Here is a 27,307-nt window from a genome sequence, read left to right on the forward strand (position 1 = left end):
GGCTCCTCTCGTTGTGGAGCCTGGGTTCTAGGTGCGCGGGCTTCGGTAGTTGTGACCTGCGGCCTTAGTTGGCCCGTGGCATTTAGGATCTCAGTTCCTGGATCCGGGATCAAACTCAAATCCTCTGCATTGGCAGGCGAGTTCTTAACCACTGTACCACCAGAGAAGTCCCTATCTGGTTTTTAATTTTAAGACGTCATCCTCCCTTACTCCCAGGAGTCTTTAGCTGAGAGGACCAACTTGGTTACCCTGTTGTTACCAATGTTTCCTCCTGGTTCCTTGAACACCAAGTATTAGATGTGTTCCCCCCAGGGCTGGCTGACTGTGGCTGTGGGGTCCGCCTGCTGGCTGAGGCTCAGCGTTCTGCTCGGGCCCTGCCCTGGACGTCCACGTGGGGACTGTGTCACTGCCCTGGAGGAGCTCATGTGACATCCAGAGATAAGGCGAGACGTCCATAGAGGATGTGCCATATTTGGAGTGTGCTTGGCTGGGGTAGAGTAGGTCAAGCTTCACAAAGGAGGATGTGTGGCCTTTCAGCAGGCTCAGGAGGGTGCTCCTGCGGAGTATACGTCTAGTTCTTGCCTTCCATGCAGATGGGCTGTGAGTGGCTTTGGAGCGTGAGGCGTGGGGACTGTGGAAGCTTGGGGATCTAGGCCCGTCACTGTCAGCTGAACCACCTCTCTGACGTATCTGTAGAATGTCCCGTGTTCCGTGTAAGGAAACTGGACCCACAGTGTGTCCTGAGGAGTTGGGCTGGATGCCAGGAAGTGTTCCCCACCCACATCATGCACAAGCACATTTCTCAAGAATGGCTTTGGGGGAGATGATCAAAACATGGCAATAGCTGGGCCCTGCTGACAGTTCTGAGGTGCTTTTCTTTTCTTTTTTATAAAGTTATTTATTTGGCCATACCTCGAGGCATACAGTACTTCCTCAATCAGGGATTGAACCTGTGCCTCCTACAGTGAAAGAGCAGAGTCCTAACCACTGGACCACCGGGGAAGTCCCCTGAGGTGCTTTTCTACCGAGACCTCTGATCCGTTGTGCTCTGCTCCCCACCACATCAATGACGGCAAAGGCTCTTTCACTAAACCATCTGCATCCAGAGTTGGAGTGGAATGGCCTGGCATTTGCCTCTGTCACACCCATGGCAGAGCCTCCTGAGGCCCTGGATGTTACTGGATGTTAGACCACTCAACGCTGAAGTGGCAGGAAAAGGCGTAAGGATGTGCGGGGCTTACGTGTCATTGGTCGGAGATCTCAGGAACATCTGAGAGGAATGGCAAGTCCATTAACAGGTTCTGGGGCAGATTGAGGTCCAGACAGGACGTGGGCATGTCTCCTTCCTTTTCCCAGATTCAGTGTCAAGTCTCCTTGTTGTCACCCCGTGGAGGCAGTATGGAACAGTTTGAGAGCTCTGACCCACCAAGGGACCTTGTTCTCACCCCTGCTCCCGTTGGCCTCCGTCTGTGGCCACCCTGGGCCTCAGTTTGCCTGTCCCCTTCCTTGGAGCCCCTGGTAGTTTTAGCCCGACACTGCAGCCTGTTTGTCACTGTGTCCTCGTCCTTCTCCCTAGCTAGCCTGGGAGCTTCCTGGGCCAAGACAAGACGAGGCCAGTGCACCTCTGTGACCTTTCCTTACCCCAGACATGTGGGAGGTCGGCACCCAGGCTATGTATGTGGGTGAGTCCTTCAGCCTCTGACTGCTCGAGGGCTTGTAGGAATAGGATGGTGGACCAGCTAGGCTCCTTGGACTCTAGAATCCGCCTGGACCCACCACTTAATAGTTTGTAATCCTAGGCAAGTGGCTTTGGCTTGCTGAGCCTGTTCTCCCTTCCTGCAAGAAGTTGAGTGACATGAACTGATCCAGGTGACGCCGCTAGAACTGTGTGGCAGGTGTGGGTTCATTGTTCTTACTATAGTTACTCCCATTTCATCATGGAGGGAAGTACAGTCAGTGGCAGAGAGTCAGGGTTTGAATGAACCCAGTTCTCTTCAAACCCTGTTTCTTTGCAATGGATGGGGGGATGATATGAAGAGATCTCTTGACTGGAGTGATGGCTCAGCCACCAGCTTCATCTCTGTGGCCTTGAGCAAGTCACACCTCTGTCCTGTGCCTCTCTTCTCCCCCATAAATGAAGATCATTGGAAGAATTGATCTGTCAGAGCCACCAACAAGCAGGTTACTGCTGGGCAGGTGAGGTTCTCCCCAAGTTTCTGGTGGGACGACCCCCATCCTGGTCCAGCCTAATATTCTGTGCACCTCAGATGTCTGCCCCTATCCACCTCCTCTCCCAGTTGACTAGGCAGCACCTGGATGGAAAGCCTCCAAGGTCCAGACGTGGATGCAGAGGCTCATCCTTACCTATTTTGGGTTCTTCTAAAGCTTTCTAGTGGAAACCAGGAAGGCCCCACTGGGGAGGCAGTGGACTTGTGTGGTAACAACACTCACTGTTGTCAGCTTTAAGGCTCTTGCCCTCTCTCACCTTCTACCTCCACCCTCTCTACCTGCCTGCCAGAGCTGTGCAGGGTTTGGGGAAGAGGAAAGCCAATATCCCAACAAAGGTTAGAATCTTAAAGCAGGGTCTTTTTCTTTTTTGGTCTGCTTCCTACATAGCCTTTTGCTTGAGTGGGTAGCAAGGTGAAAAGACCAAAGGTCTGTCTTCTCTAAACTGACCTGTCAGTCTTTGGTTGAGAATGTAGACAAGAAAGGAAAGAACACTCTTTTGTGATTTAATAAAGCTCAGGGCAGCAGATGCCGTACAGTCTCGTGAAGATGGGCAACACAACACGTCTGTCGTCATCTACATGAGCAGACATTTCCCCAACGTGGAGTTCCATTCTGTGCTCCTGAGAACAAGCCAAGTGTACAGTGCTGTTGCATCCAGTCTCTGGGACAGAACCTGGACACGCATGTAGAAATGGGGGAGCTTTCAGGCTGAGTGGAGGTAGCAGAGATGCAGAGCATGAAGATTTGGGAGGGTGTTGGTTACCCATTGGGGAAGGTGGGCATCTGGCTCTGTGAAAGAGAAGCTTCCTGGCCTATAATGCTCCAGGTAGTGCTGGGGACCATGCTGGGAGGTACAGAAGCAGAGCCTGGGCAGCCTGATTGGATCTAGGAAGATGAATGCTGAGCTGTATTTTTGCCTGTGTCTAGATTGTGGTGGGCTTTTCTTTTCAGATGACCAGCTGGCCTGGGCTAGAGTTCCCATGTCCTCAGTATTCCAAACCCTGGCTCCAAGTCAGAGGAGAGACTTCAGAGCTGCTGCCTCCTCTCTGGGCTTATCAGCTGGCTTCTCATGGCTGCCCGCAGATCAGGGAAGTTGCTGGGGCCTCACTGACCAGCCACACTCCCTTACTGCTTGTCACTTGTCTTGAGGCAGCTGCATTGAGGCCAAGTTGTTCCATGTCCACTCACCGGGGTCCAGGCAGCAGAGTCCCAGAGGAAGCTTCTAGGGGGGAGGTGCTGGGGGCAGCTTGGCCCTCTGGACCTTCCAGGGCCCAGGCAGCTGGAATTCAGGGCTGAGAGGTGGCTTAGAAAAGACTCGGGTTTGAGTGTTGGCTCTTACCAAGGACTGCCATTGACCAAGGCCCCCTGGGGGTATCTGGGGAGCTTTACTTACTTTTTCTCTGATCACTCAGAAAACCAGGCTTTCTTTACCTCCCCTGGCTGCCAGGGTGCACAGGTGTGAGAGCCCTGCCCGAGCCACACTGCTGGCCCTGAGAATTGGGATGTTACTGGAGAGGGCGGCGGAGGCTCGGGAGGGAGGAGGCGCTCCTCCTGCCAAGAGCTGAGGACTGACAGAAGGCCTTTTGCTCCCTCTTGGCGACTGGACCTCACCCTTGAACCCTCCTCCTCCCTGCTTTTCATTTTCCTTTTTTTGGGGGGGTTGGCTCCAAATTATCTTATTTTGTTTACATTGCACCCAAGTTTCATGGTACAAAAGACTTGCAGGTGCAAATATGTCCCGCCTTCATTAACTTCCCCTCCCTTTTTAATTTATGTGATTTCAATTTTCCTTCCCTGTACTGTTAATTAGGGGACCCTCTAATCAGTGCCATTATCACAGTGGTATTCATGTTTAGGAAAGCCGCTAAACAAATGCTTGCAAAATTGCTAAATGGCTAATTAATGTCTGTTAATTAAGAAAATTGCTCATGGTAACAAACCATGCCGTTGCTGGCAGCCGCTAGAAAGACACACACTTGTTGAAATTAGTAGTGTGGCAGGTAGGGAACATCTGCTCCATGGAGCTTTCCGGAAGTGAGCAGCCCTACACTCAGGCAAGAAGCTCCAGGCCTGTCCCGGGCACAGCCCCCTCGCCCCTCTCTGCACACCTCTCTCTGTCTCCATGCCCACTGGTCCTAGCCCACCCCACGCCCACCCCGCCTACCCACCCCCGACAGGCTCCACTCTCTGGGCTGTGCTTGCTGAGCCAGCAACAGGCTGAGCAGCCTGGCTTCCAGGGAGGAGACTGAGGAGAAAACCATGCCCCAAGAGTCATTTTCCTTCTCTTTTTAAATGAAACCACACTCATCCTCTCTGCATATTTTGAATTTTTCTCAACTTCCGAGGGTAGTGATATAGCCCCAACAGAGTGAATTGGGTTGTGTTTCTCACCAGCAGGCTTTCCTGGTGGCTCAGACAGTAAAGAATCTGCCTGCAGTGCAGGAGACCTGGGTTCGACCCCTGGGTTGGAAGGATCCCCTGGAGAAGGGAATGCCATGCACTCCAGTATCCTTGCCATGGACAGAGGAGCCTGGCGGGCTACAGTCCGTGGGGTCACAAAGAGACACGACCGAAGTGACTTTCACATTCTCCTTACTAGCACCAGCATCTTGCTCTGAATATCCGAGTTGGCAGCAAGGTGCTTCCCTGACCAGATTTTCACGTTTTTTGACTGCGACCCACAGTAGAAAATACATTTGACACAGTGACACAGTGACGCAGTACATACACACACACACGTGCACATATTTATAAATAGAGATTAATGAGTATTTCCTTAAAACACAAAGCTGTTTGATATTTTCTACCCTATTTTTTATTCTGTTCCAGGTTTTTAAAAACAATGGTTGCAACCCACTAAATTGATTTCACCACCCACTAATGGGCTGCACCCCATGCTTTGGTCAGCTCTGTGGTTTAAGTGTGAATTCTTCTGCCCATCTCTCCTGTGGGGAGTCAAGGCCAGCATATAGCCCAGAGCTTCAGGGGTCAGCTAGGGACGAGGGTGGCTTCCCACCAGCTGGAGTGGCTAGCCCCAGCATCTCCTCCTGTCACCTAGCCCCGACCCTGCTCCCCCACACACCCTCTCAGGCCTGGGCTGCAGAGGCCAGGGTGAGCCTTGCACCCATCAGGCTTCTCCTCCTGTCCTTGCCATCTTCGGTTGTGTGGCTGTGGCCAAGTCTCCCTATCCCTTGATACTCATTGTCATCACTGATAGAAATAGGAATGAGAAACCAGCTTCCCCGCGCCAATTCCAAGTGAAGGTGTGTTAATGAAGTGCTCTGAGCACTCACTCAGTGACGCTCTCTTCTCTTGTCCCCCATGTATTCAGTCTCTGGCACCACCTCACTCTGTCTATTCCCATCTATCTGTCAGAGCCCCCTCCCCTCAGTAGACTGGTTGCCTCATCCTTGCCTGGCCCTAGCCCAGGAAGTGACACGTGGGCACCCTGCAGGGTAGGTCAGTTTCTGCAAGCCCTGGGGCTTCCCCGGTGGCTCAGCGGTAAAGAATCCACCTGCAGTGCAGGAGATGCAGGTTCGATCCCTGGGTTGGGAAGATCCTCTGGAGGAGGACATGGCAACCCACTCCAGTATTCTTGCTTGGAGAATCCCCGTGGACAGAGGAGCCTGGTGGGCTACAGTCTGTGGGATTGCAAAGAGTCAGACATGACTGAGCGACTAAGCACGCACACATACTGCACGCCCTGAGCCTGTCTCAACCAACGTATTTAACATGGCAAACTCCGCTCTAACGGCAGACCATGCCGGCCTACTCCTGCGTGCTTCCACAGAGGAGCTTGATTTCATTTGTCCTGCCTGGAAATCCCCCATGAGTGCGTTTATCAGCTTCTCTCCCTCCCACCCGCCCTTTTACACCATTGAGCCGCGACCCAAGCAGCAGCTCGCACCTCCCCGCCAACCAGAGCCCGCCGCCCGCACGCCGCCCGCCCTTCGTTTTTGGTTTAATTTTTGTTCTTTTAAGCTTCTCCTGCGCTTCTCCATGTGCTGTGATCTATAACCTGCCTCTACTGTCTGGCCTCACAGGGTCCTCCGGGGTCACAGCCCTCGCCGCACGCACAGCCTCCACCTCACAATCCCAGCAGCATGATGGGACCCCACAGTCAGGTAACGCACTGTGGCTCGCCCGCCCGCCGGCCGGGGGGCGCGGGGCACCAGGAGGACAGAGCCAGCAGAGGAAAAACAAAAATCAAACGTGCTCTCGCCATAGCCGTTGAGGATTTCCTGACCAAGGAGATGCCTCCTCCTCCCAAAATACATCTTTCCCCCCCCAAAGATAGTCTTCGTTCCTTGGACATCACACCCTTCTTGGATATGAAACCAAAAGAAAAGGAGAACTGTTTCTGTGACCTTGTCAGCGGCCTCTGCGTTTTTGTTTTGTCCTCTCTCACTTTTGGTTTGGTTTTTGAGTTTGGTTAACCATTGTTTGTAACCGAAGCTGCATCCCTCGCCTTCTCCGTGTGCACTCTTCGCTGCTGAGAAAGCTTTTCTGCCCATTCCCCTGCATCGAGTTAGGGCGCCCGCTGTCCGCTCCCTGTTGGCCTTGTGTATCTCCTCCCCCTTCTCCCTGCTCCCCTTCCTTACCCCCTTTCTTGGTGTTGTGTGAGTGTGTGTGAGTGCACGTCCAGCTTTGTCTACACACTGGGAAATTTCCTGTACAAGTCCCTTTGGGGTTCTTCCACCTGCCCTTACCTACAGCAGAGGTCTCCCCTTCACCCTGCACTGATGTAACTGCTCCTCCGTGCCCTGTGCCAAGCCCCAGCTGCTGCCCTGGCACCCAGAGTAGAGCTCTCAGCAGATGCACGGTGTGCCTCCGTCACTCCCTCCGCCCAAAGGAAGTTTTGCCCGGAGGGACAAGGCCACCGGGAGGAAGACAGTTTAAAAGATCACTAGTTGTAACAAAACTGGACTTGTGGAGTGGCGCGCGTTTGTGTCTGTCACCGTTCAGTACTGCAGGCTGTCACTGAACTAACGCCCTGTAATTGCAGCCTTTTATGTCACCACGATACGCAGGCGGCCCCCGGCCCCCGATCAGAATGGGAAACCAGGTACTGTACCTTCTCGTGTTCTCTCCCCTCACTGGGCCACCCTTGACCCCAGCAGGACTTGGACTCGGAATCTGCAAGAAGGGTTGGGGGGTGGAGGGACAGTTTTAACTAACGTGGGAGGCAGCTTATAAGCAGGTCCCCGGAGAGGACTGTGTTTTCCATTCAGTGCTCCATGCAGCCCCTCCCAGCATCATACCAGCCTCTCCCGGTGGGCTGTGGGCAGCAGGGTGTGAGTGCAGGGTTTCTGCTCTTCTAAAGAAGGTGGTAATGCCTCAGCTCCTCCCTGCCAACCCTTTCTTGGAAAAGGGTCTTCCTCCTTAATGAAGTTAATTGACAACGTGCATTTTTTTACCCTGGAAGCTTTTGAGAATTACCAAGGCTGGTGAATATAATCCTGCTATTAAGGGGAGAAATGGCCCATAGGAATGCTTCGATCAGGAGCCTGGGTGCAGCGAGCAGGACATTTGTGAGTTTTTAAGCAATGTCTGCCTGCTTCCCAGTTGCTTCCCAACTCAAAACAAGAAAGGATTTGTTCGTGTGCTTAGACCAGTGGTCTACTTGTGGGGAGGGCTTTTCAGCCTGGGGTTATATGCCTTATGCTGCCCCATAGGGTTGGCAGTTCTAAGTGGTCTGGAGAAATTGGTCCCCAGCTGCCTTCCGTGGTTCAGCCCATCCAAGGGCAGGAGGAGAGCTGCTGAAGTGAAGATGGGTATCTTCTTTTGAGGGTGGACAGGCTTCGAAGAAACTTTAAAGAAACATCAGGGAAATTTGATTACGTGCCCCAGTATTTCTGTATACATAATTCTTAGAGTGACCTGGCAGAAGCCCATCAGGAAGTCTGACAGCAGTGCCAGGACCTCCAGCCCCCAGTATTTCTGTATACATAATTCTTAGAGTGACCTGGCAGAAGCCCATCAGGAAGTCTGACAGCAGTGCCAGGACCTCCAGCCCTTGCTGCCTTTGGAGCTGGGAGGTCAGTCTCCAGCTAGATTGACGTTACCTGAATGGACTCTTTTCGGTCTCAAGAAAGCCCCATTAGTGAGATATACAAGGACTTTGGAGAGATGCTTATAACCAGGGGACTCCAGTTTTAAAGTTAAATAGCCTGCCAGTCTCCACTTATTTTTTTTTTCCTCCAAAAATCTTTTCTTTCCTATTTTCTCTGACATGAAGGAGAAAAACTTAGACAAGAATTAGAGGCCCAGCTTTTTGTCAAAGAGGGAGCCCGTGATATATCACAGATGAGGAAACAGAGGGTCACAGTGGAGCAGTGACTTCTTATGTGTCCCAGTGAGCTGGGCCCGTGTTGGTCTCCAGCTGCCCTGGTTCAGTTAGTTTTCATAGTTGTAAATGTGTTGCCCCGTCTTTGTTTTTAATGGGTCATTAAGTGGACCTTCTCTGGTCTCACATGCCAGGGCCCCAGCAGCAGCTCTTCCTTCTGCCCATCCAAGGCTCTCCTTAGCCCAAACTGCGCCCTCCTGCCCGCAGGAGAGAACAGATGCTTCCTTATCATAATTGTGGTCCTTCCTCCAGCAATTAAGGGATGCGAGAGGAAACATGTTTGTTTCTATTTATCAATTAAGCATGAGCAAGTGCCCGAGAGAGCAAATGGAGAATAAATCCATCATCTGTACCTCGCATTACAGATCAATCAGGCTAACCTCCCCAGCACCCTCCATTGGAAATCTATCCAGATTTCCAGTTTCCTGTGGACTCAAGAATTTTTGTTCTCCAGGCAGGAATGTGTCCCTTTCCCAGGAATTGCCCCTGGGCATGGGGCTCCTGGTTCCACAGGAGCCTCTGTGCCACCTGAATTAGCTCAGCCTTCCTCAGGGCAGGAGGAGGAAGAAGCAGCTCAGGCTTGCATGACGTCCTGGGTTAGGGTGATAGAAGGGCCCTTAGAGAGACCAGGAGCTAAGGATCATTGACTTTGGTCTGGGTTTGATCCCTGGGTCAGGAAGATCCCCTGGAGAAGGAAATGGCAACTCAACCCACTCCAGTATCCTTGCCTGGGAAATTCCATGGACAGAGAGGAGCCTGGCAGGCCACAGTTCATGGGGTTGCAAAGACCACTGAGTGACTAACACTTTCTTTCTACTTAAAAGTCTTGCAAGGCCATCCTCCACGTGCCTCCCTGGCTAGGGGTTTGGTGCCTTGTACAGAGAGCATTGTTGTGTTTCAAGCAAGGATAGCTGAGTGGATGGCGAACAGTGGGTTTCAGCAGGGTTTAGGAGAAGAGGGATAGAATCGGGGGTTGTCGGGCAGCCCTCACTTCACATCCCAGTGGAGCCCCTGCCCCACCCAGCCGCTAACTTGGGCACGCAGCCGAGTGACTAGCAGATGCTGCTGGACTTCGTCCGGCCCCTGGGCAGACACTTGCTGCACCCACCCCACCGTGCTGGAGGCGAGGCACAGGCCTATTTCCAGGAGCCCACGGAACAGCCCCAGGGCATCTCTCTGCCCAGCAGGCCTGAGGGTGTGTGCACGGCAGGCATTTGAAGTCCCGTGTACAATGAGCCGTTATTCTTCTCTCTCACACCTTGGGGCTTTGGCTGTTGCAGTGAAGACCCTTTTGCCTTGGTTACTACACACCTTACTGCCCTGGTAGAGGAGGCCCAGTCCTCATCTCAGGGTCAGTCCAGTGAGAAAAGTGACTGTGGGTCCCGCCTGGGCCTCTGGGCAGCCCTGCCCTGCTCCTGAGTCCTGACACACAGCAAGGTTAGGGGAGCCCAAGGAAGAGCTTCCAGCCTGAACTGATAGTCAGCACTGGGCTACCTGGACAGGAAGCAGGTTTCTGATCCCCATGGCCACTCCACCAGAGTTAGATGGGGGCTTCTCAAGACCTCCCGGCACCTCAGCACCCCAGGAGCCCCCAAACCAGACAGCTTCAATGGCAGGCCTTCCTGCGTCCTCTCAGAGTCCTGTAACCAGGCTTCAGAAATATCCCAAACCCCCAAGTGGGCAGACACTAGCCAGCCCAGTGATTCAGAGCTTGGGAACTCGGTGGAGGAAGCAGAGCTGGGAGAAAGCAAGAGGTCAGAACAGCTAATACCCAGTGCCAGAGAGAGACCATCCAAGCCCTGGGCAGATGGGATGGCAGGTATGGAGTGCCACTTCCGAATAGCGAGTACCCCCAGGCTGGCGTGGCCTGCCACACGCCTCCCTCTCCCCAGACGCGCGCGCACACACCCTATTTATTCTAAAGGTAAACTGTGAGACTTTGTCCCTTTGTTTCCCACCACCTCCTTCCCAAACTGGTTGGGAATTCCCTGTTGGGCCGATAGTCCCCACGAATCTCGCAACGCAGTTGGGGCTGGGGGACCCTGGGTAGTCCAGGGCCCCTGACACACGTGCCCGGCTTTCACAAAGGCTTTCCTCCCTGTAACCTGTAACCTCCCTGTAACCAGTCCTAAGGCGTGGGGTTCCTCCCCACTTCTGCTGTTCTTATTTCACATTGCAGTAAAAGAACTTCAGTCTCAAATAAAGATCTTTGACGGCATTTTCATAGCGAGTGTGCTAAGTGTTAACTCAGGAACCCCCCGGCCCTCCTCATCTCTAGAGATCACACCGGCATCCTCCACGTGCACCAGGCTTTACGGGGGATGGGTTCTCACCCAACACCCTGCTCACCCTCTCCCAGAGGCCTCCTCCACCCCTGGGGTTGGAAGGTGGCCTTTCATGTGCTGGAAGGAGTCGGGAGTCCTGGGTGTTCTTCCTGGCCCTGCCTGCAGGGCTGTCAGACCTCTGGACCTCAGCTCCCCCATCGAAATCTCAAAGGCCACCTTGTTCATCCCCTATTCCCAATTTAGTGTTTGACCTAAATTGCAGAGACTAGAGTTTGGGTGGTAGAAGGGAGGGACGGTGCTGCCTCTGAGGGGTGTGTGGTGGGCGGTAATGCCGGAGTGTCACTCAGCTCCGGCAGATATGCAACCCGCGAAGACTCACAGATGGAGCCCCCATGCTCAACTGCGCATGCTGCAGGTTTCCATAGCTCCAGCTGGAGCTGCCTGCCCCCTGGGGGACCCTCCAGCCCTCGGGCAGCAGGAGTGGTCTCAGGGAGACCCTGAGTGGCCCTAATGGTCAGGTGGGGAGATGGGGCAGGCAGGTGTAACCCCCTGTGCCCCCACTGCAGGGAACAGCGCTCAGCTGTATCTTACATCTCTTTCAGCCTCCGGGAGGAGTTCCTGGGACACAGCCACTGCTGCCCAATTCCATGGATCCCACGCGACAACAAGGTAGAGGGGGCAAGGTGGGCTGCTGGGCGGATGGGGGCCGTTGGGAGAGGTCCCTCCTCCCCCACGGTCTGTCTCTCCTTCCTGCCTCTCAGGGTCACTCCACCTCTGTCACACAGGTCACCCCAACATGGGAGGATCAATGCAGAGAATGAACCCTCCTCGAGGAATGGGGCCCATGGGGCCCGGCCCACAGGTAACCAACCGCCAGTCTGTCTGTCCATCTCCCTAGCCATCTGTATGCACCCGCCTTCTCTCCTCTTTCCTAGTCTGTCTGTCTTTCCACGTCTCATAGCTCATAAGGATGAGGGGAGAGGGCATGCCCGTAGATGGGCAGCCCCCCAGCAGAGTTGAGGGGTACCCCTGTCCCAGGGAGCTAGGAGGAGAGGCACCTGGGCCTTCCATGGGAAGGACTTGAGGAATTTGGAAGGCAGGGGTCTGTGTGACCAGACAGCATTGTGGGTCCCCAGAGCTTCCTCCCACCCTGGGCGAGTGGCCCTGAGCTGGCTCAGTGGTCACCTAAGGCAGGATATTATATTATTCTGTCTGCAGCTCACCATTTGTCTGATATTGGATGAATCACTGTGACGTTGGTGGGCCCAGCAGGCCCCATTGTCCCCACCTGTCCAGTGTGGGAGGTGTGAGTCTGTAGCCATGGTTCTCAGTGGTATACCTCTCAGCTGAGAGGAGGCTGGGCCGGCCAGGGCCCCAGAGTGCACTTCTACCCAGAGCTCTTGCCATGTTCATATCCCAGGCTCCTGCCTGAGCTTGCTTTTGCCCAGAGGGGTTCTGTTGCCAAGAAGGACAGTTTAGAAACCTCTGGAAGAAGTTATCTAGTGCCCTGTCTGTCCCTTCACAACACCTCAGTGATCACTCCTTGTGACCCAGCTCCATACCCTCAGGTCCCTGGGTCCCATAGAACCATCGGGCAGGGGTCTGACAGGCCGTTCCTGTTCTAGAACCTTCTCACCATTGGCTCCCACTCTGAGTATTTAAGTGTGGCTCTGGGTCCTGTAGAAGCTGTGGCAGAGAATTTGCTGTGTTCTGCCCTCCTTGGGAATTCTCTGGAGTCTGCCCCTCGAAAGCCAGAGTCTGAGTAAGGAGACAGGTGTTTCAGAGTGAGAGCAGGAGAGCCTGTGCTGGGGTTTTCCTTCCCTTCTCTTCTGCCCTGCCCAGAGGCCTGCTTGTCTGTCTCCCTTCTGCTCTGGGTGTTTGGATTCTCTGGGCCCCTGTACAGGTTTCTGGTTCCCTGGCAGTGGGGTTGCACCCCGCTCATGCGTGCCAGCGTCTCTTTTGTAGGAAGAGGCTTCTGCCACACCCCACAGTCCTCCACTCTGCCCTGAATTGTATTTACAGCACACCCAGCCGCTGCTTTCTTCCCGGTGATGGCTGTAACATCTGTGGTGTTGAAAGATTTTTAGGGAGGTCCTTGTCTTTCGATGGCCCCATAATCCTGAAAGGAAGCAAGCCCACACCAGTTGCAGCTCCGGTTTTCTTGTTTTCTTTTCTTTCCTCAAATCCCCCAAAGCTTGTGTTTTCACCAGCTCCTTTTAAGCCACCAGAGTGGCCCCTTCCTGCCAGGAGGCCAGCTGGAGCTGACCTCCACAGGAACCCGTGGGACGGCAGCAGGGTCTGAAGCCCAGCATTCTTGTCCTGAGTCAGAAACTTTCAGATTCCTCAGCCGCGCACACTAGATCCTCTTGGTGTGCAAATCAGCAGTGGCCTTGGACTTCCAGGATGTCCTGGGGGAGGTCTTGGGGATGCAAGAGGACAGTGTACTCCACCCCTTGCCCCGCTGATTCTTGGAGACTCAGCAGCTGCATCTGTAAAGTGGGAGACCAGGACTGCCTTGTAGGGTTTCTAATAGGAGGAAGCACGAGTTCTTGGTTTGAGGCTTGGCACAGTGTAGCCTCTTAGGAAGTAGCTTGGGTTTTCCAACTAGGGGGCTTAAAACCAGTGTTGAGGACTCAGTCTGCTTGGGCTGGGTGATTGCTTTGTGTTTCTTTTTTATTTTTTCTGGTAAAGGCCATTAACACTTGTTAAGCCTGTAGTAATATTGAGGTTCCAGAAGCTGGGAGTGGATGTTATCAGACGGCCCAAGACCAGAGTGTTCCGGAAGTCTAGGACTTCCTCCTGACTCAGCAGGAGTCTGTGTGTGTCCCTGTCCCTGACCAGGAGTCTGGCACACTCTTGTGGCATGTTTAAAGAGGTGGGGCTCCTGCAGCCTGAGGTCTTGCTGAAAGGGGCCCTCCTGGCCTCACCGGGCAGGATACAGGGATGGAACTCGTGAGCTCAGAGACTGGTGCCCAGAGGGGTGGGAGAAGCAAGCTCAGGGGTGAGGCCAGCTGGCCATCCTCACCCCACCAACCTCAGGGTCTCTGAAAACATCTCTCCTGTTTTCCCCCCTGGTTTTATGGAGATATAATTGACATACAGCACTGCATAAGTTCAAGGTGTACAGCATAGTGACTTGACGTACATCACAAAGTGATTACCACGATAAGTTCAGTGAGCATCCATCATCTCAAATAGATACAGAGTTAAGGAGATTGAAAATTTTTTTTTTCTTGTGATGAGAACTTTCAGGATTTACTCTCTTAACAACACTCGTGTATGACATACAGCAGTGTTAGTCACATTTTTGATGTTGTACATTACATGCCTAGTACTCATTTATTTATCTTGGGAGTTTGTGCCTGTTGACTTTCTTCATCCAGTTCTCCCCCGTCGCAGCCTGCTGCCGCCGGTAACCACAAGTCTGATCTCTCTTTCTGTGAGTTCATGAAGTGTAATTGACCTACAACACTATGTTAGTCCCTTTACACAACTTAGAGATTCAGTATTTCTGGACATTTCAAAACTGATCACCACAGTAGGTGTAGATCCTGTGCTGTGTCACCATGCAAAGATACTCCTTGGCTATGGGCTGCGTTCCTCACCCTGGACATGGCATTCCCATGACTCAGTTTATTTTGCAACTGGATGTCCTACCTCTTAATCTCCTTCACCCACACTCTCCTCCCCTCTGGCAACCACCTGTTTGTTCTCTGTATCTATAACTGTTTTCTGTTTTGTTATTTTTATTCATGTGCTTTGGTTTTGAGAGTCTACATATGAGTGAAACCATGAGTATTTTTCTTTATCAGACTTACTTCATTTAGCATATTGCAATCGGTGTCCATCCATGTTGTCACAGACGGCAAGGTTTCATCCTTTTTTGTGCCTGAGGGATATTTCTTTGTGTGTGTATGTGTGTGTGTGTGTGTGTGTATACCACATCTTTATCCATTCATTCGTTGTTGGATACTTATGTTGCTTCCATATCTTGGTTATTGTTTTTTAAAAAATGCTGCAGTGAACATAGGGGTGCATATATCTTTCTTTTTTTAATTTATTTTTATTTCTGACTGAGCCGGGTCTTCATTGTGGCGAGTAGGGGCTCCTCTCTGGCCGTAGTGCTTGGACATCTCATTGCGGTGAATTCTCTTGTGGAGCACAGGTTCTCGGGTGTGCAGGCTTCCGTAGTTGCAGCACACGGGCTCGGTACTTGTGCCTCACTGGCTCTGGAGCTCAGGTGCACAGGCTTAGTTGCTCTGCAGCATGTGGGATCTTCCCAGACCAGGGATCAAACCCATGTCCCCTGCATTGACAGGTGGATTCTTAACTGTTGGACCACAAGGGAAGTCCACGTATATCTTTTCTAGTTAGTGTTTTTGTTTCCTTCTTTTCCCATATCAGTCTTCCTTGATAGCTCCGTTGGTAAAGAATCCGCCTGCAATTCAGGAGACCCTGGTTCAATTCCTGGGTTGGGAAGATCCCCTGGAGAAAGGATAGGCTACCCACTATAGTATTCTTGTGCTTCCCTTATGGCTTAGCTGGTAAAGGATCCTCCTACAATGTGGGAGACCTGGGTTTAATCCTTGGGTTGGGAAGATCCCCTGGAGAAGGAGAATGCTACCCACTCCAGTATTCTCGCCTGGAGAATTCCATGGACTGTATAGTCCATGGGGTCGCAAAGAGTCGGACACAACTGAGCGACTTTCACTTTCACTTTTCCCATATCTCTTGTGCCCCACTGGGTAGGGTGCGGTATTACATTCCAGAACCAAACCTCCCTCAGAGCAACCCAGATGTCATCACTGACCCCTCACTGGGGGCAGAAAGGCCTGGCCTTGAGTGAGCCTGGACCTGGGCAAGATTGGGGTATAAAATGGATTGCAGGCTCTGGGGTCAGCCAAGGAGTGGGTATCATAAAGCCTAGAAGTTTTGGACCCCCAGGATGCAGTTGGGCAGAGGACAGGACCCATCCCCCAAGTCCTGTCTCTCTCTGTCCCCTGAGGGTGCTCCCCTGGTCACTCCAGAGGAGTAGACAGGAGAGGGATGAGCTCAGAGCTTAGTGTTGGAAAACATGGTCCCGGCTGCTTCTCAGACTCTTGAGGCCTCTGGTCTCTCATCTGCAAAATGGGCGGCCGGATGAGGACCTCATGGGACTCCTCATGGGGCTGTGAGACACAGACCACAGCACGAGGCACCCCACGGATCCCATTGCTTCCCTGGAACCTGGGTTCAGAGAGGGAGCCCTGTCTTGCAATGCCTGGGCTAAGAAAGACCACCAAGCCCCTTTAGGCAGTCTTTAGTAAGCCCCACTGCATATACTTGCTGAGACCAGACACAAAGGTGGGAAACCTTCAGCCTGTTGTTCCAAGTGGGGAATAAGATTGCTAATAGTGGAACCGCTCTAGAACTTTCTGAACAAAGAATAGGTACATGTGGGCTTGGGGCTACAAAACCAAATGGAGTGACATGGTACTTTTTGAGGTTGTGTTGCATTTTAGCCTAAGTGTTACAAAGGAACCAGTAAACTAGGCATCAGCCTGCCCTTTGCCCTCAGTGTCTTGGGCAGATTTTACTCTGGTTTCCTGAAACAGCCAGTGCCGAAAAGGAGGCAGTGTTTCCACTTAATTGTATTTTCTCTTCAAAGATTTACTCCTATGCCTGTGTCTGGTGAGAACTTCTGGCTGAATTTTTCAAAAGTGAATCCTGTTAGGATGAGGCTGAAACTGCCAGAGCTCTGCAGGCTCCTGTGGCAATAATGTATGGCACCCAGACCCCATGGGGCCACTTTCAACGCTTCTGGTATTCCTGGTGAGGTGGGGTCAGTGCAGCCTGAAATCAGATCGCCATCCTGGCATTTGAGAACATTCAGATAACCTCTGATAACCCACCGTCTAGAGACAGACATCTTCCACCAGGAGAAGCTGCATCTCCCCTCTGATCCAGGACAGTCCAAACTCAGTGCCTCTGAGCAGAGACCCCAGAAAGAGACAGGAGGATTATAAACCAGGCTAGAGCACCCTCAGCTGGTGAGGAGAGAGTGGAGTCACTTGAGGCCCTTTCTGGGGTGGCCCCTTGGAGGCCTCCCATTGGGGCTGGCCAGGCTCTGTGTAACTAGAGGGGGTGGAGGGCAGGTCCAAAAGCCCAGGAAATGGCCTGACAGCCTGGAGTCCACCTTGACAGGCCTGTCCTAGAGACTGTTCTCTTAGGCACCGGGCAGCACCAAGAAGAGCCTCTGTGTCAAGGAGTTGGAGGAAGCAGCAGCTCCTGCCAGCTGTGGGTGCTTCCAGCGTGGCTGTGCACCCTGCCCAGAGCACGGAACTGAGGCCAAAAGACCGGGGCCTGACCTTTTATAGAGTTCCTGACAGACCCCTCTGCCCAGGGTCTGGGGTGACCTAGTTGGAACAAGAAGCCGGGTGGGAAGATAGGCGGGCAGACAGACAGACACATACCCATGGATGTGGCCATCCCTATGGCTGCACCCCAGACTCCTCCAGATCTCTGGCTGCCCCATCCCTGCAGAGCGGTGCTGAGGGCAGAGGAAGAGGAGTGTCCAGTGGCGACCACACCTCTGAACCCAGTGCTGAGGGCAGGCGGGCAATGGGAGGAGAGAGATTATTTCTACTGAGTCTGAAGCTATGCTTCTAAGCCTGCCCGTCCTCTGTGAAAAGGCTGGAGTCTCTGATTTGGAAACTTTCCTCCAAAACCTGCCTTTCAGCCCTGACTTACTGTATGGCCTTGGGTGGCGAGTCTTTGGCTTCCCTGGGCCTCTAGCTTGTCATCTGTGAAGTGGGACATGTGAGTGGTCCTCGGGGTCTAGGCCTCTATAGGAAGTAGGAGCTGGCGGCCTGCTCCCTCCTGGGCAGTGGTCGGGCTGGTTGCTGAGGGCTCGGCTGAGCACAGCAGCTAGAGCATCCGGAGCCTCCCCTTAGGGGTTGCATGTCCAGACAGCTTTCAGGACCGAGTATCCACTCATCCTCTCCTCACCCCACTCTGCTGCTGCGGCGTGGGCTCCTGCCGGCCCCCAGGCCAGCCTTCTGCTCTCACCGCTCCATGCAGCCACTCTCCTGGGCACGAGTGGGAGCAGGACACAGCTACACCCTGGAGGACGTCTCTGTCTGGGAGGCCTTTCGGATTGGCTGGGCTGGACACGGGAAGAGTGGCTACCTGGGGAGGCCATGAGCTTCCTGCTGTGAAACAGCGGGAGCCAGGCTGAGTTGTGGACAGGGGCTTCAGTGATTTTACATGGGCTAAGAAAGGGCCCTGGAGGACCTGAAGCTCAGGGCAGCTTTGAGGGCTCTGGTGTTTTCTCTGCCAGTGTCCCATATCAGCACACATCTCTGAGGGCTGATGGAGCTCTTTAGAGCCATCATTTCACTTGATCTTCTCATGACCCTGTGAGGCTGGGCTCTTTGTCCCCATTTTATGGACGAGGCAGCACAGCAAGGGATTGCACACTGAAGCCATGATGATCGCTGCACAAGGGGCCGTCACTCTGCTTCTGCGCCTGAGTGTCATAATCTTTAAAGCGGGGATGGTAATGAGATGGTTGTGGGTTAAATGTAGGTGATACAAAGCCTGTAGCGCAGCCTGGCTTGGAGGAAGCCTTATTGTTATTTGGGTGCTTTGCCAAGAGTCAGGCTGAGCCGGGACAAGCGCTCCCATGTTCTGCCCTCAGATCCGAGGCTCTGCTCACCACCCGTGGCATCATCAGTAGGGATGGGCTGGCCCTGCCATCTGCAGATCTTGCTACGGTGTGCTCCAGGGCAGGCACACGTTTTCTGGCCCTGGGACTCAGCTCTGAGCAGGTGCAGGCGATGCGGGGCCCTACACGTGCCGGCTGCCTGAGAAGCCCTCCCCTGCTCCCCCATCCATCCACTCTGGGCCTTGCTCTGTGCCAGCCAGCCTGGTGCTGCTGCTGTCATTGTGCACACCCTGTCTGGACACTCACAAGCCCCTCTCTGGCCAGGCCAAGGAGGTGGCCCCAAGATGCTTCCTGGCTGAAGAACCCGCTACCAGCCTGAAGGCGGTTCTGTTTGTCAGCTCTGGCTCGAGCCCCCTGTTGTATCCCCCTCCCTCACAGATGTCTGATGTAGAGAGAGCAGACCCCGAGACTCCAGATCCAGGATTAAACCCCAGTGGAGGCATTAGCTGACTGTGACCTTGAGCAAATCTTTTTCTCACCAGACCCTCAGTCTTCTCTTCTATAAAATGGGAATGATACAAGCGTCACGGTGTTGTTACAAGGTCCAAACCAGAGGTTGTATATTCTGTGCTCAGTAAAAAAAAAAAAAACAGCTAATGCTGGCTGTTCCTTTGCCATCAAAATTACACCCAGCCAGATACTTTCAGATTCTCCTATAAAGGCGGAGCTCGGGCTGCAGTCAGCCTCATTGTACTTTCCATTCCTTTGCTTCTCCATTCCTTCACTGATGATTCAGTGCCCAGTCTGCGCCAGCTGATGTGTGGAGTGATGAGGGATAGGACGATCATTAAGATAGGGTTCCCACCTTCTAAAGGGGCTCACAGTCCAGTGGGAGAGCTGCACACATGACCACAATCATAAGCCAGTGTGCTGCAGGCTGTGGGGCGGGGGGGGGAGGCGAGGTTACAAGGCACTATGGGAGTGACTAGGATGGAGCAGTTAATCCCATGGGATGAGCAGGGAGGGCCTCACAGAGGAGGTACTGTTTGAGCTGGGTATTGGAGGATGTGTAGGAACCTGCCAGGTAGAGAAGGGAAGCAAGATATTTATTTCCTGCAAAGAGAATAGCTCTGGAAGAGGGGAGTTGGGGAGAGTGGTGTCAGGAGATGAGCCAGGTGACAGGCCTGAGCGCCTGGTCCAGACTCCCTCTGACCCACCCCACTGCCATGATGGGTTGTGCTGAGGTGAGTTGGGACCAAGTTCTGTGCAGATTCTTTTCTTAAATAGAACAGTGATTCCCTTGAGCAGACAGACCATTTTCTTCTTGCTCTTCTAGTCCTGTGCCTGTTGAGGGCCCCGCATGCTGACAGTTGAATCAGGCGACTGCGTCGGGGGGCAACCAAGACCCAGGGCAGGTGGGGTCTGTCCACACCAAGGCTCGGGAACAGCCGCTGGACAGGCCTTGCAGATGCGTGCCTCCCCTCCACATGCAGCCCCTGGTCTGCTGGCAGTTTGTTCTCCCTGAGTGTCTAAGGTGGCTGGTGGTCACCAGCCGGTCCTCTTCCTGAGTCTGTTCCCCTTTCCTGCCTGAGACCTGCGGGCAGGTGCCAGCCAACATCATGAGCTCCTTGCTGGACACCCACATGCTCTCAAGAGACCCATCCTGAAGCCCCTGAAGGTGCGCCTAAAGGCTGTGGCCATCCGCCTGTGCTGGATTGTCATTGTGATCCTGTCAGCTGGTTCCCAGCCCTCTTTTTTTTTTTTTGATGAATGTATTACTTTTTCATCAGATCCTTTCACAGACTAACCCTCTCCCTTATGTTCTGTTTGTTTCTCCCTCTCTTCTCTCCGGTACCCCTTCTTCTCATAGACTGACCCTTGGTTATCGTTGCAGAATTACGGCAGCGGCATGAGACCACCACCCAACTCCCTCGGCCCCGCCATGCCCGGGATTAACATGTAAGGCCACAGCCCTGCTGGCAGCCCAGAGCCCGTGGGAGTCCCCACCCTCTATTCCCCCTGAGAAACTCACGATCGCAGTAATCACTGACACCTCTCTGGACCTCAGTCTTCTCATCAGTAGAGCGAGGACGTTGAGCGTACTGGTGACAAGACATCACAGACCCCCGTATAGGGCTTGTCTATGGATTAACTCACCTCATCTTCGTAATAGCCCTGTGGAGCGCTTAGTCTTATGCTCTGTTGTCAGGTGGGGTAACTAAGGCACAGGGAGGTGGCGTAACGCCCAGGCTCTCACGCTGTAAGAGGCAGGCTCCGGTTTGGAGCCCTGCGCCACTCGATGATGCCTCATGGTGTGGCGCTTTTGCGGTAGTAGATCCCTGTGAGTATCTGTGTCCTTAGGAAAACGCACTTGCAGAGGAAATGCTATTCTTCACAAATCTTGCATGTAATGTTTAGGGGTCTATAGATTTGTACCCATGGAAGTGCATGTTTTTACCCCAGTCCTAGGACTGTATGAAGGACTTCCTGTTGGTGATTTTGGCCCTCTTGTTCTGCCCCTGCTGGCACTACCATGTTGGCATCTATAGCATCTTTTTCATTGTTTTCATCTCTCTCTCCTTTCAGGGGCCCGGGAGCTGGCAGACCCTGGCCCAATCCTAACAGTGCTAACTCAGTGAGTACCCAGGTTAGGGGTGGGGGATTCTGTTTTCTAGGGGTGGGTGAGGTTCCAAGGGGCAGGGTGGTTCCTGTCCCCAGGTTGGAGGTGTCACGGGGAGTGGGATGCAACAGGATTCCACCTGATGATTCCAAGGAGCAGCCTATCTGTAAGGGGAGATTTGGGAGTACCACGCTAGACCCATCAGGGGCTCTGCAGAAGCTGGGGTGTGAGCTGGAAGCCGGGCTCAGTCCTGTCCATGCAGGGACTCTGCCGGCCTCCTCTTTCTTGGCAAGGCAGGCCTTCAGCACTCAGAGGAGGAAGCTGGGAGGGCGCTTGGCGCAGACAGTCCAGGGCAGGAAGCCAGGGGGTGGGGCTAAGCTCTCGCTTTCCTGTCCTTGAACTAGAGGGTCTCCTGTGCCCACGGTTCCCTGCCAAGACTCTGGGACCAGTTCAGTAGAGGAACAGGACTCTGCTCACATCTGTGGCCTTCCTAGAGATACCAGGTGGCTCAGTATGTTTCCCATCGAGAGTGGGGTTGTGTCCCCAAGAGGATTTGGTAGGCAGAGCACATGTTGCCTGTCGGAGGAGGTGTCTCTGACCCATGGTTCACCCCTTTCTTGTTTCTAGATTCCATACTCCTCCTCATCACCCGGTACCTACGTGGTGAGTGTGTGCAGGTTTGGGGCATTGCATGTCTAGTCCTGTGTGACTGCGTGTGCAAGAGTATCAGGGTCGGGGGGATCCTTGTGTCTTTGTTTTCAAGACATGTTATGAGCACAGATTCCAAACTGTGCTAGAATCTACTGTCAATATGCAGGTATTTGTACCTTTTGGTGTCCCAGAAGTCCCCACACAAGACCCAGAGTTGGGACCTCCATCCAGGGGACTGACCAGGAGGCCAGTCAGCTTCCACCACAGGCCTGTGGTTTCACTGGGCTCCATGTGTGTGAGTGCACATGCATGCCCGCAGCTGCCCCCTGGTTTAAAGAGGGGAAGGAGGGAGTCCAGTTCCCCCAGGCCTTAAACACCTGGGTTCTGTGTGGACACTGGCAGCTGAGTGAGAGCTAAATGGGCTGGGTCCCGGGTGAGCATGGACTGCTGATGTGGCTGGAGCTCGTGGCCTCTCCCGCCATGTGTCATCACCGTGGGTTTCTGACATCAGTTTTTAATCTTGTCTCCAGGGACCCCCTGGTGGTGGCGGCCCCCCAGGAACACCCATCATGCCTAGTCCTGCAGGTAAGAATGCTGGGGGATGGTGCCGCTGGAGAAGTAGGAAGTCCTGGAGGGGCCTGGTACAGAGCCAGGGCTGGCTGGCTACTCTTTCTGAGCATTGTGCCCCCCACCTGGCATCTTGGCATCAGGGATTTAGTGGGCAGGAGACCCTGATGCCACCAGCCCACCCTGTGGCTTCAGCTGGGGCGTTCCTCACTCCAGTTGAAGGACAGGGCAGAGCAAGGAGATCCAAGAACGAGGTGTCTCACTACTCTTGACTCCCCCTGGTCAGAGAGAATCCTGTCCTGATTGTCGCTTCTCTAGGTGACTGGAAAGGGGCTTTGGGGTTCTGGCCTCCTGGGCCCAGGACTCTGCAGAGTGATGCCTCTTGAGTGTCCAGAGCTCTTGGTTTCTGGTCCTCTGTATCAGAGATCCCTTTTTCCCCTTTTCTCCAGTAGAAGAGGGCACGTGTACTCAAACACATACAGCATCACAATTGTGTTTCTTTCCCAGCTAAGAATAGCGTACCACCAACTAGAAGGAATTCAGCATGCCATCTTTACCCACCCCCAAAATAAAAAGTGAGAGGTAGTTGGATTTCTGCCCGAGAAGTATGGTGCCTGCTCCTGATATAAATATGTTAGCTGATTTCCTCGGGAAACTTTTCTAGCTAATTGGGGAGACAGAGGGGTCCCTCCTGCCCCCTCCTCTGCTCCCCATGGCAGGAAGGCTGCTCGGCAGCAGGGGTGGGGCTGGCAGCGGCCGTGAGGCTCCCACTCCGGCTCCCTCTTTCTGCTGCTGCATTTTTATGAGCTGCATGACCTACATTCAGACTGGGTCACATTAAACCACTCCATATGTTACTGCGTCTCCAGCCCCATCTCTGCCTCTCCCTCCTGCCCCATCAGCTTGGCAGGGTGGCCCCTCGGTCATCTGTGCTGCCACTCTTTCCCAGTGTGATTAACACCGCCGGCTGGGGGTCGGGGAGGACACAGGTGGTGGTCGGGCTGTGCCTGGTTGTCCCAGGCAGCATCTGGGGAGTGCGCTTGGTCTAGGGCGGAGTGGAGTGAGGGGGCGGAGACGGTTTTGCTAGTCCACACTGGTCCACACTGCTGTCCAGAACCCTGGAATCCTTCCTTTCAGGGTTGAGTGGCTTTCACAGTTGAATTTTCTGTGATTAAAAACTTTGTGAATCTTCATTAAATACAAATTAGCCAGAAAATGCTGGTACTTAGAGGAAATTTTAGGTGATAAAATACAAAAGAATGAGTTCAAGTGCCATGAGTTTGTTTTAATTAAGCAATGAATTAATCACCCCGACTTGCGGGTTTCCACTGTTCTACAGATTCAACAAATTCCAGTGACAACATCTACACAATGATTAATCCGGTGCCGCCTGGAGGCAGCCGGTCCAACGTAAGTCTGCTTTCTAATAATTTACATATCAGATACCATAACAAATCATAATTAACTTCATCAGCTGAGGGGAAAGCAAGTTTAATTGATTTCAGCCATTTGTTACCAAAGATGAGTAAAATAAACCATCAGAAAAGTGATTAACTCTTGGGCAGCTTGGTTCCCATTTCATAGCTGGCAGGGGGTGGCAGAGAAGGGGGTGGAGTGATCCCCACCCCTCTGGTCAGAGCAGGGTGCCCAGCTTCACTGTGGGGACCCCTGCTGGTGCCCAGCCTCACTGTGTGGACCCCCCCTGGCGCACAGCCTCACTGTGGGGATGCCTACTGGTGCCCAGCCTCACTGTGGGGACCCCCACTGGCCTGAATGGGGTGTTGGTGAGGAAGAGCACAGGCTGCAGGGGGCTGGGGGGTGGTCTGGGCAAGTCCCTGCTCAGCTGACTGGCTGTACCCCTGGGTGATGATGGCTCACCCTCTATGGTCTGTTTCCTTGGCTGTGGGGCTTGCGGCGGAGGCCTCCAGGTACCTGCCTGCCCTGTGCCTTTGGGAGCCCTCTGACTCGCACATCCTGTAACCTCTCTGCCTCTCCTCGCGCCCTTCCCTCATCTAGAAACCACTCCCTCCCTTCTCGGCCCCTCCGTGTTCCCACCCTGCTGGTGGTGTAGCTTGGAAACCTCCTCTCCTGGTCCCTGCTCACCGCTCCCTCTTGTGTTCCCACACTGGACTGTGCAGCTGTGCCCTGTCTGCCTCTCCTGGCTGGGAGCTCCCTAAGGACAGGGCTGGTCTGGCAGCTCTTCCTGGCCAGGCAGGAAAGGTGAATCCCACTGGGCTTGCCCTGGGGGAGCTCAGGGTGTGGAAAGGAGGCTGTCGTGTGACCACATCAGTAGTTCAGGGACAGAGGAGCCAGAGCGTGGGCTTGAGGCTCCAAGGTTGGCTCTGGCCTTTAGGATGCTCTGTCTGGTTCTGCTGGTTCCGTTCCTGGTGTAACTCCAGAATCACCCCGTGTGCTAATAGCCCTGATTGTGGGCTACTCAATGCTGGATGCTGCCTGTGTTGCAGCCTCTGGGGGGGGGGGGGGGTGGTTGTAGGCCTGCCACCTGGGGATGCCAAGACGAACCTTACCCGGATCCCATGACTGAGAACTGTGGGATCCACGCTCCTCACCTGCCACTCCACCACCTTCTCTCCGGTGTCTCCAAGGCAGCCAGTACCTCCCATACCCCTGCCTCTCCCTAGGGTGGCCAACCATTTGGGTTTTAGCACCAAAAGCCCTGTGTCCCAAGAGATGACTTCCCAGGACACAAAAGTCTTTTGAGGTTTTAGCAATGGATGTAGAAGGTTGGGAAAAAATATACAAGGCCCATTTAGCTGCCTCAAAGACAGGACTGAGCACATGAAAATGGCATAGACTCCCCTCTTCCCATGGTCGCTGTTGCCATATTTTCCCAACCACAGATGCCAACGGTCGTGGTCTGTGGCTCTCAATGATGGATCATCCATGTTGCATCACTCCGAGGGGTACCACTCAAGCGCACAGCATCCAGGCCCTGGCAGAATCCGCCTTTGACTCTGCCTGCAGTTTAACTGTTAGGCCTTGTGTCAAGATAGTGCACATGTCATTTTTCACACTGTGAGTATCGTGGTCATGTTTTCTAAGAGCTCAAATAATGAAAATGAGAACGATGAGACCACCAGCCCCAGCGTGGCCCTGACATGTCCAAAAAAGAGAGGCCTGAATGAATGTTAACGACAGGTGTGAGGACACACGGACCTGCATCCGGGAGGCAGATAACCAAGATGGCACGTCCTGGCAAGGGCGTGGAAGAGAAGAAAGGTGGGCGGAGGAGGGGTGGGACAGTGCATGGCTGTCTGGGACGTGACATGCACATCCCTCTAAGTCAATCACAAGTTTTGTATGCCATCCAAAGAAACACCAGTCCTCAGTGTAGAAAGTCGGCTGCCACGCTTGGCGGGGCCCTGAAATGGTCACTGTCACCATGTTGGTGCCTTGACGGCTCCATGAACTGAGAAGATTGCGTTTCCTGATTCAGAGGCTTCAGCTAAGTCCTGCGGGTGAAAGGAAGGGGAATTTTGGTGACAAGCGTGTTGGTCCTTTGTGGTGTGTAGCTGATCCTCTTGCATCATCCTGGTAGTCAGGGAGCTTTCTTCCTCAGATCAAGTGGTTCATCAGACCGTCTCAACAGAACCGTGTCCCTAGCTTTTAGATACTGTGACTTGAAAACTGGAGCTTCACCTTGTCATCTTGATTTCTGCGAAGAAGACGTTAATGAAGTGTGGAAGAGAAATAAAATATTACTGTTCTCTTGTCCAAATACAAGCCACACTTTGCTCGTTTATCTGCACGTTTGGCAGACAGTGCAGTTAATTTGGCAAGTTCCACTTAGCCCATGAACTTCTTACCTGCTAATTTCCCCGCCCACCTGTCCCTAACGGTGCTGCCAAGGGGCCTGGTTTGCTTGCCTGTGATAATCCAGCTTTCATAATGAAAGGTTTTGGTCACTTGTCGATTTGCTCAAAACACGCAGAAACAGATTTTTGAGTTTATAAAAAAAGAGAAGGCCTCAGACACGTGCCCACAGATGACTGGCATTGTTGCTGGCTGTAGAGAAGATGTGAAAACGTCAGCCTGCTCTGATGCTCTTCTCTTAGAAACACTGTGAGATGAGAATGTGGAAAGGAATTATAATAAAGTAGAAACATAGCTGCTGCTTCTCCAGAACTGTCTCATGATCTTCAGGAGGCCGCCAGGAGCCTAGGTGAGGCTGAGTGGACTGCGCTTGAGCCGTTCAGAGTTGTAGAGGTGCTGTGACAAAGCCTTGTACGGCCAGAGTAATGGCTCACCTTTTGAAAGTGAGACTGCTTGAGAACTCATAAAGTGTTATAGGCAAGGGCAGCCAAGTTAGCTAAGACTTTCTCAACATTTTTATTAAAACTGTGACTTACTTAGAATCCAGCTTATATCTCACAAGTTAAAATTACCTTTGTGCTTTAAAAACCATTTTCCCTGAGAAACAGGTTTAATTGATGATGACACCCAGTGTGCTCGGAATGTTTAGAAATGACGGACATCGTAGGCAGGCACAGCCCATCTGATGAGCTCCTAGGTGGAAAGGGCCTGACAAATGGCCGACCTTCCAAAACCTACCTGGATACAAAGTGAATGGACATCTTCGGAGAACTAGAAGCAGATTCCTACAGATCCAAAACCTGTGTGCTTAAGTAAAGTCCTAAGCACTGCATGCACGGATGTTCTTGTGGAGTGGAGAGTTTGGTGTTGGTACGCTGGACTGGCACCAGTGCTTGATGAGAGCAGAGTGGCAAGTCGGTGCAGTTTCTGCTTGACTCTCTCCAGTTTTGCCCTACGTGAAAGAAAGGTGTCCGAAGCCTGCAGGCAGTTCAGAGAAGCATTAGTGGAAAAGCAAGCCCCATTTGCCTTGTTGGGCGCCTGAAAGCAAGAGGAGTCCCTAGCAGCTCTCTTGAAGCCCCCTGGGGAAGAATCTGCCGCAGCTCTTGCTCTTGCCACATCTTCTCAACATT

The 27,307-nt window shown here is 53.2% G+C and overlaps 1 protein-coding gene across 3 annotated transcripts in view; it reads left to right on the forward strand.

Annotated features, from left to right (window-relative positions):
* The window catches only part of SSBP3 (single stranded DNA binding protein 3), a 166,341-nt gene that overhangs the window by 132,702 nt on the left and 6,332 nt on the right, over positions 1-27,307 (forward strand). Inside the window, 9 exon segments of one of the 3 annotated variants that reach the window (NM_001104986.1) lie at positions 6,273-6,353; positions 7,235-7,294; positions 11,463-11,529; positions 11,646-11,722; positions 20,400-20,464; positions 21,092-21,140; positions 21,753-21,788; positions 22,307-22,361; positions 23,683-23,753. In NM_001104986.1, coding sequence (NP_001098456.1) covers positions 6,273-6,353; positions 7,235-7,294; positions 11,463-11,529; positions 11,646-11,722; positions 20,400-20,464; positions 21,092-21,140; positions 21,753-21,788; positions 22,307-22,361; positions 23,683-23,753 — 561 coding nt within the window. 3 annotated transcript variants of the gene reach the window in all.

The sequence above is a fragment of the Bos taurus genome, chromosome 3 (assembly GCF_002263795.3).
Source record: "Bos taurus isolate L1 Dominette 01449 registration number 42190680 breed Hereford chromosome 3, ARS-UCD2.0, whole genome shotgun sequence".
Lineage (NCBI taxonomy): Eukaryota > Metazoa > Chordata > Mammalia > Artiodactyla > Bovidae > Bos > Bos taurus.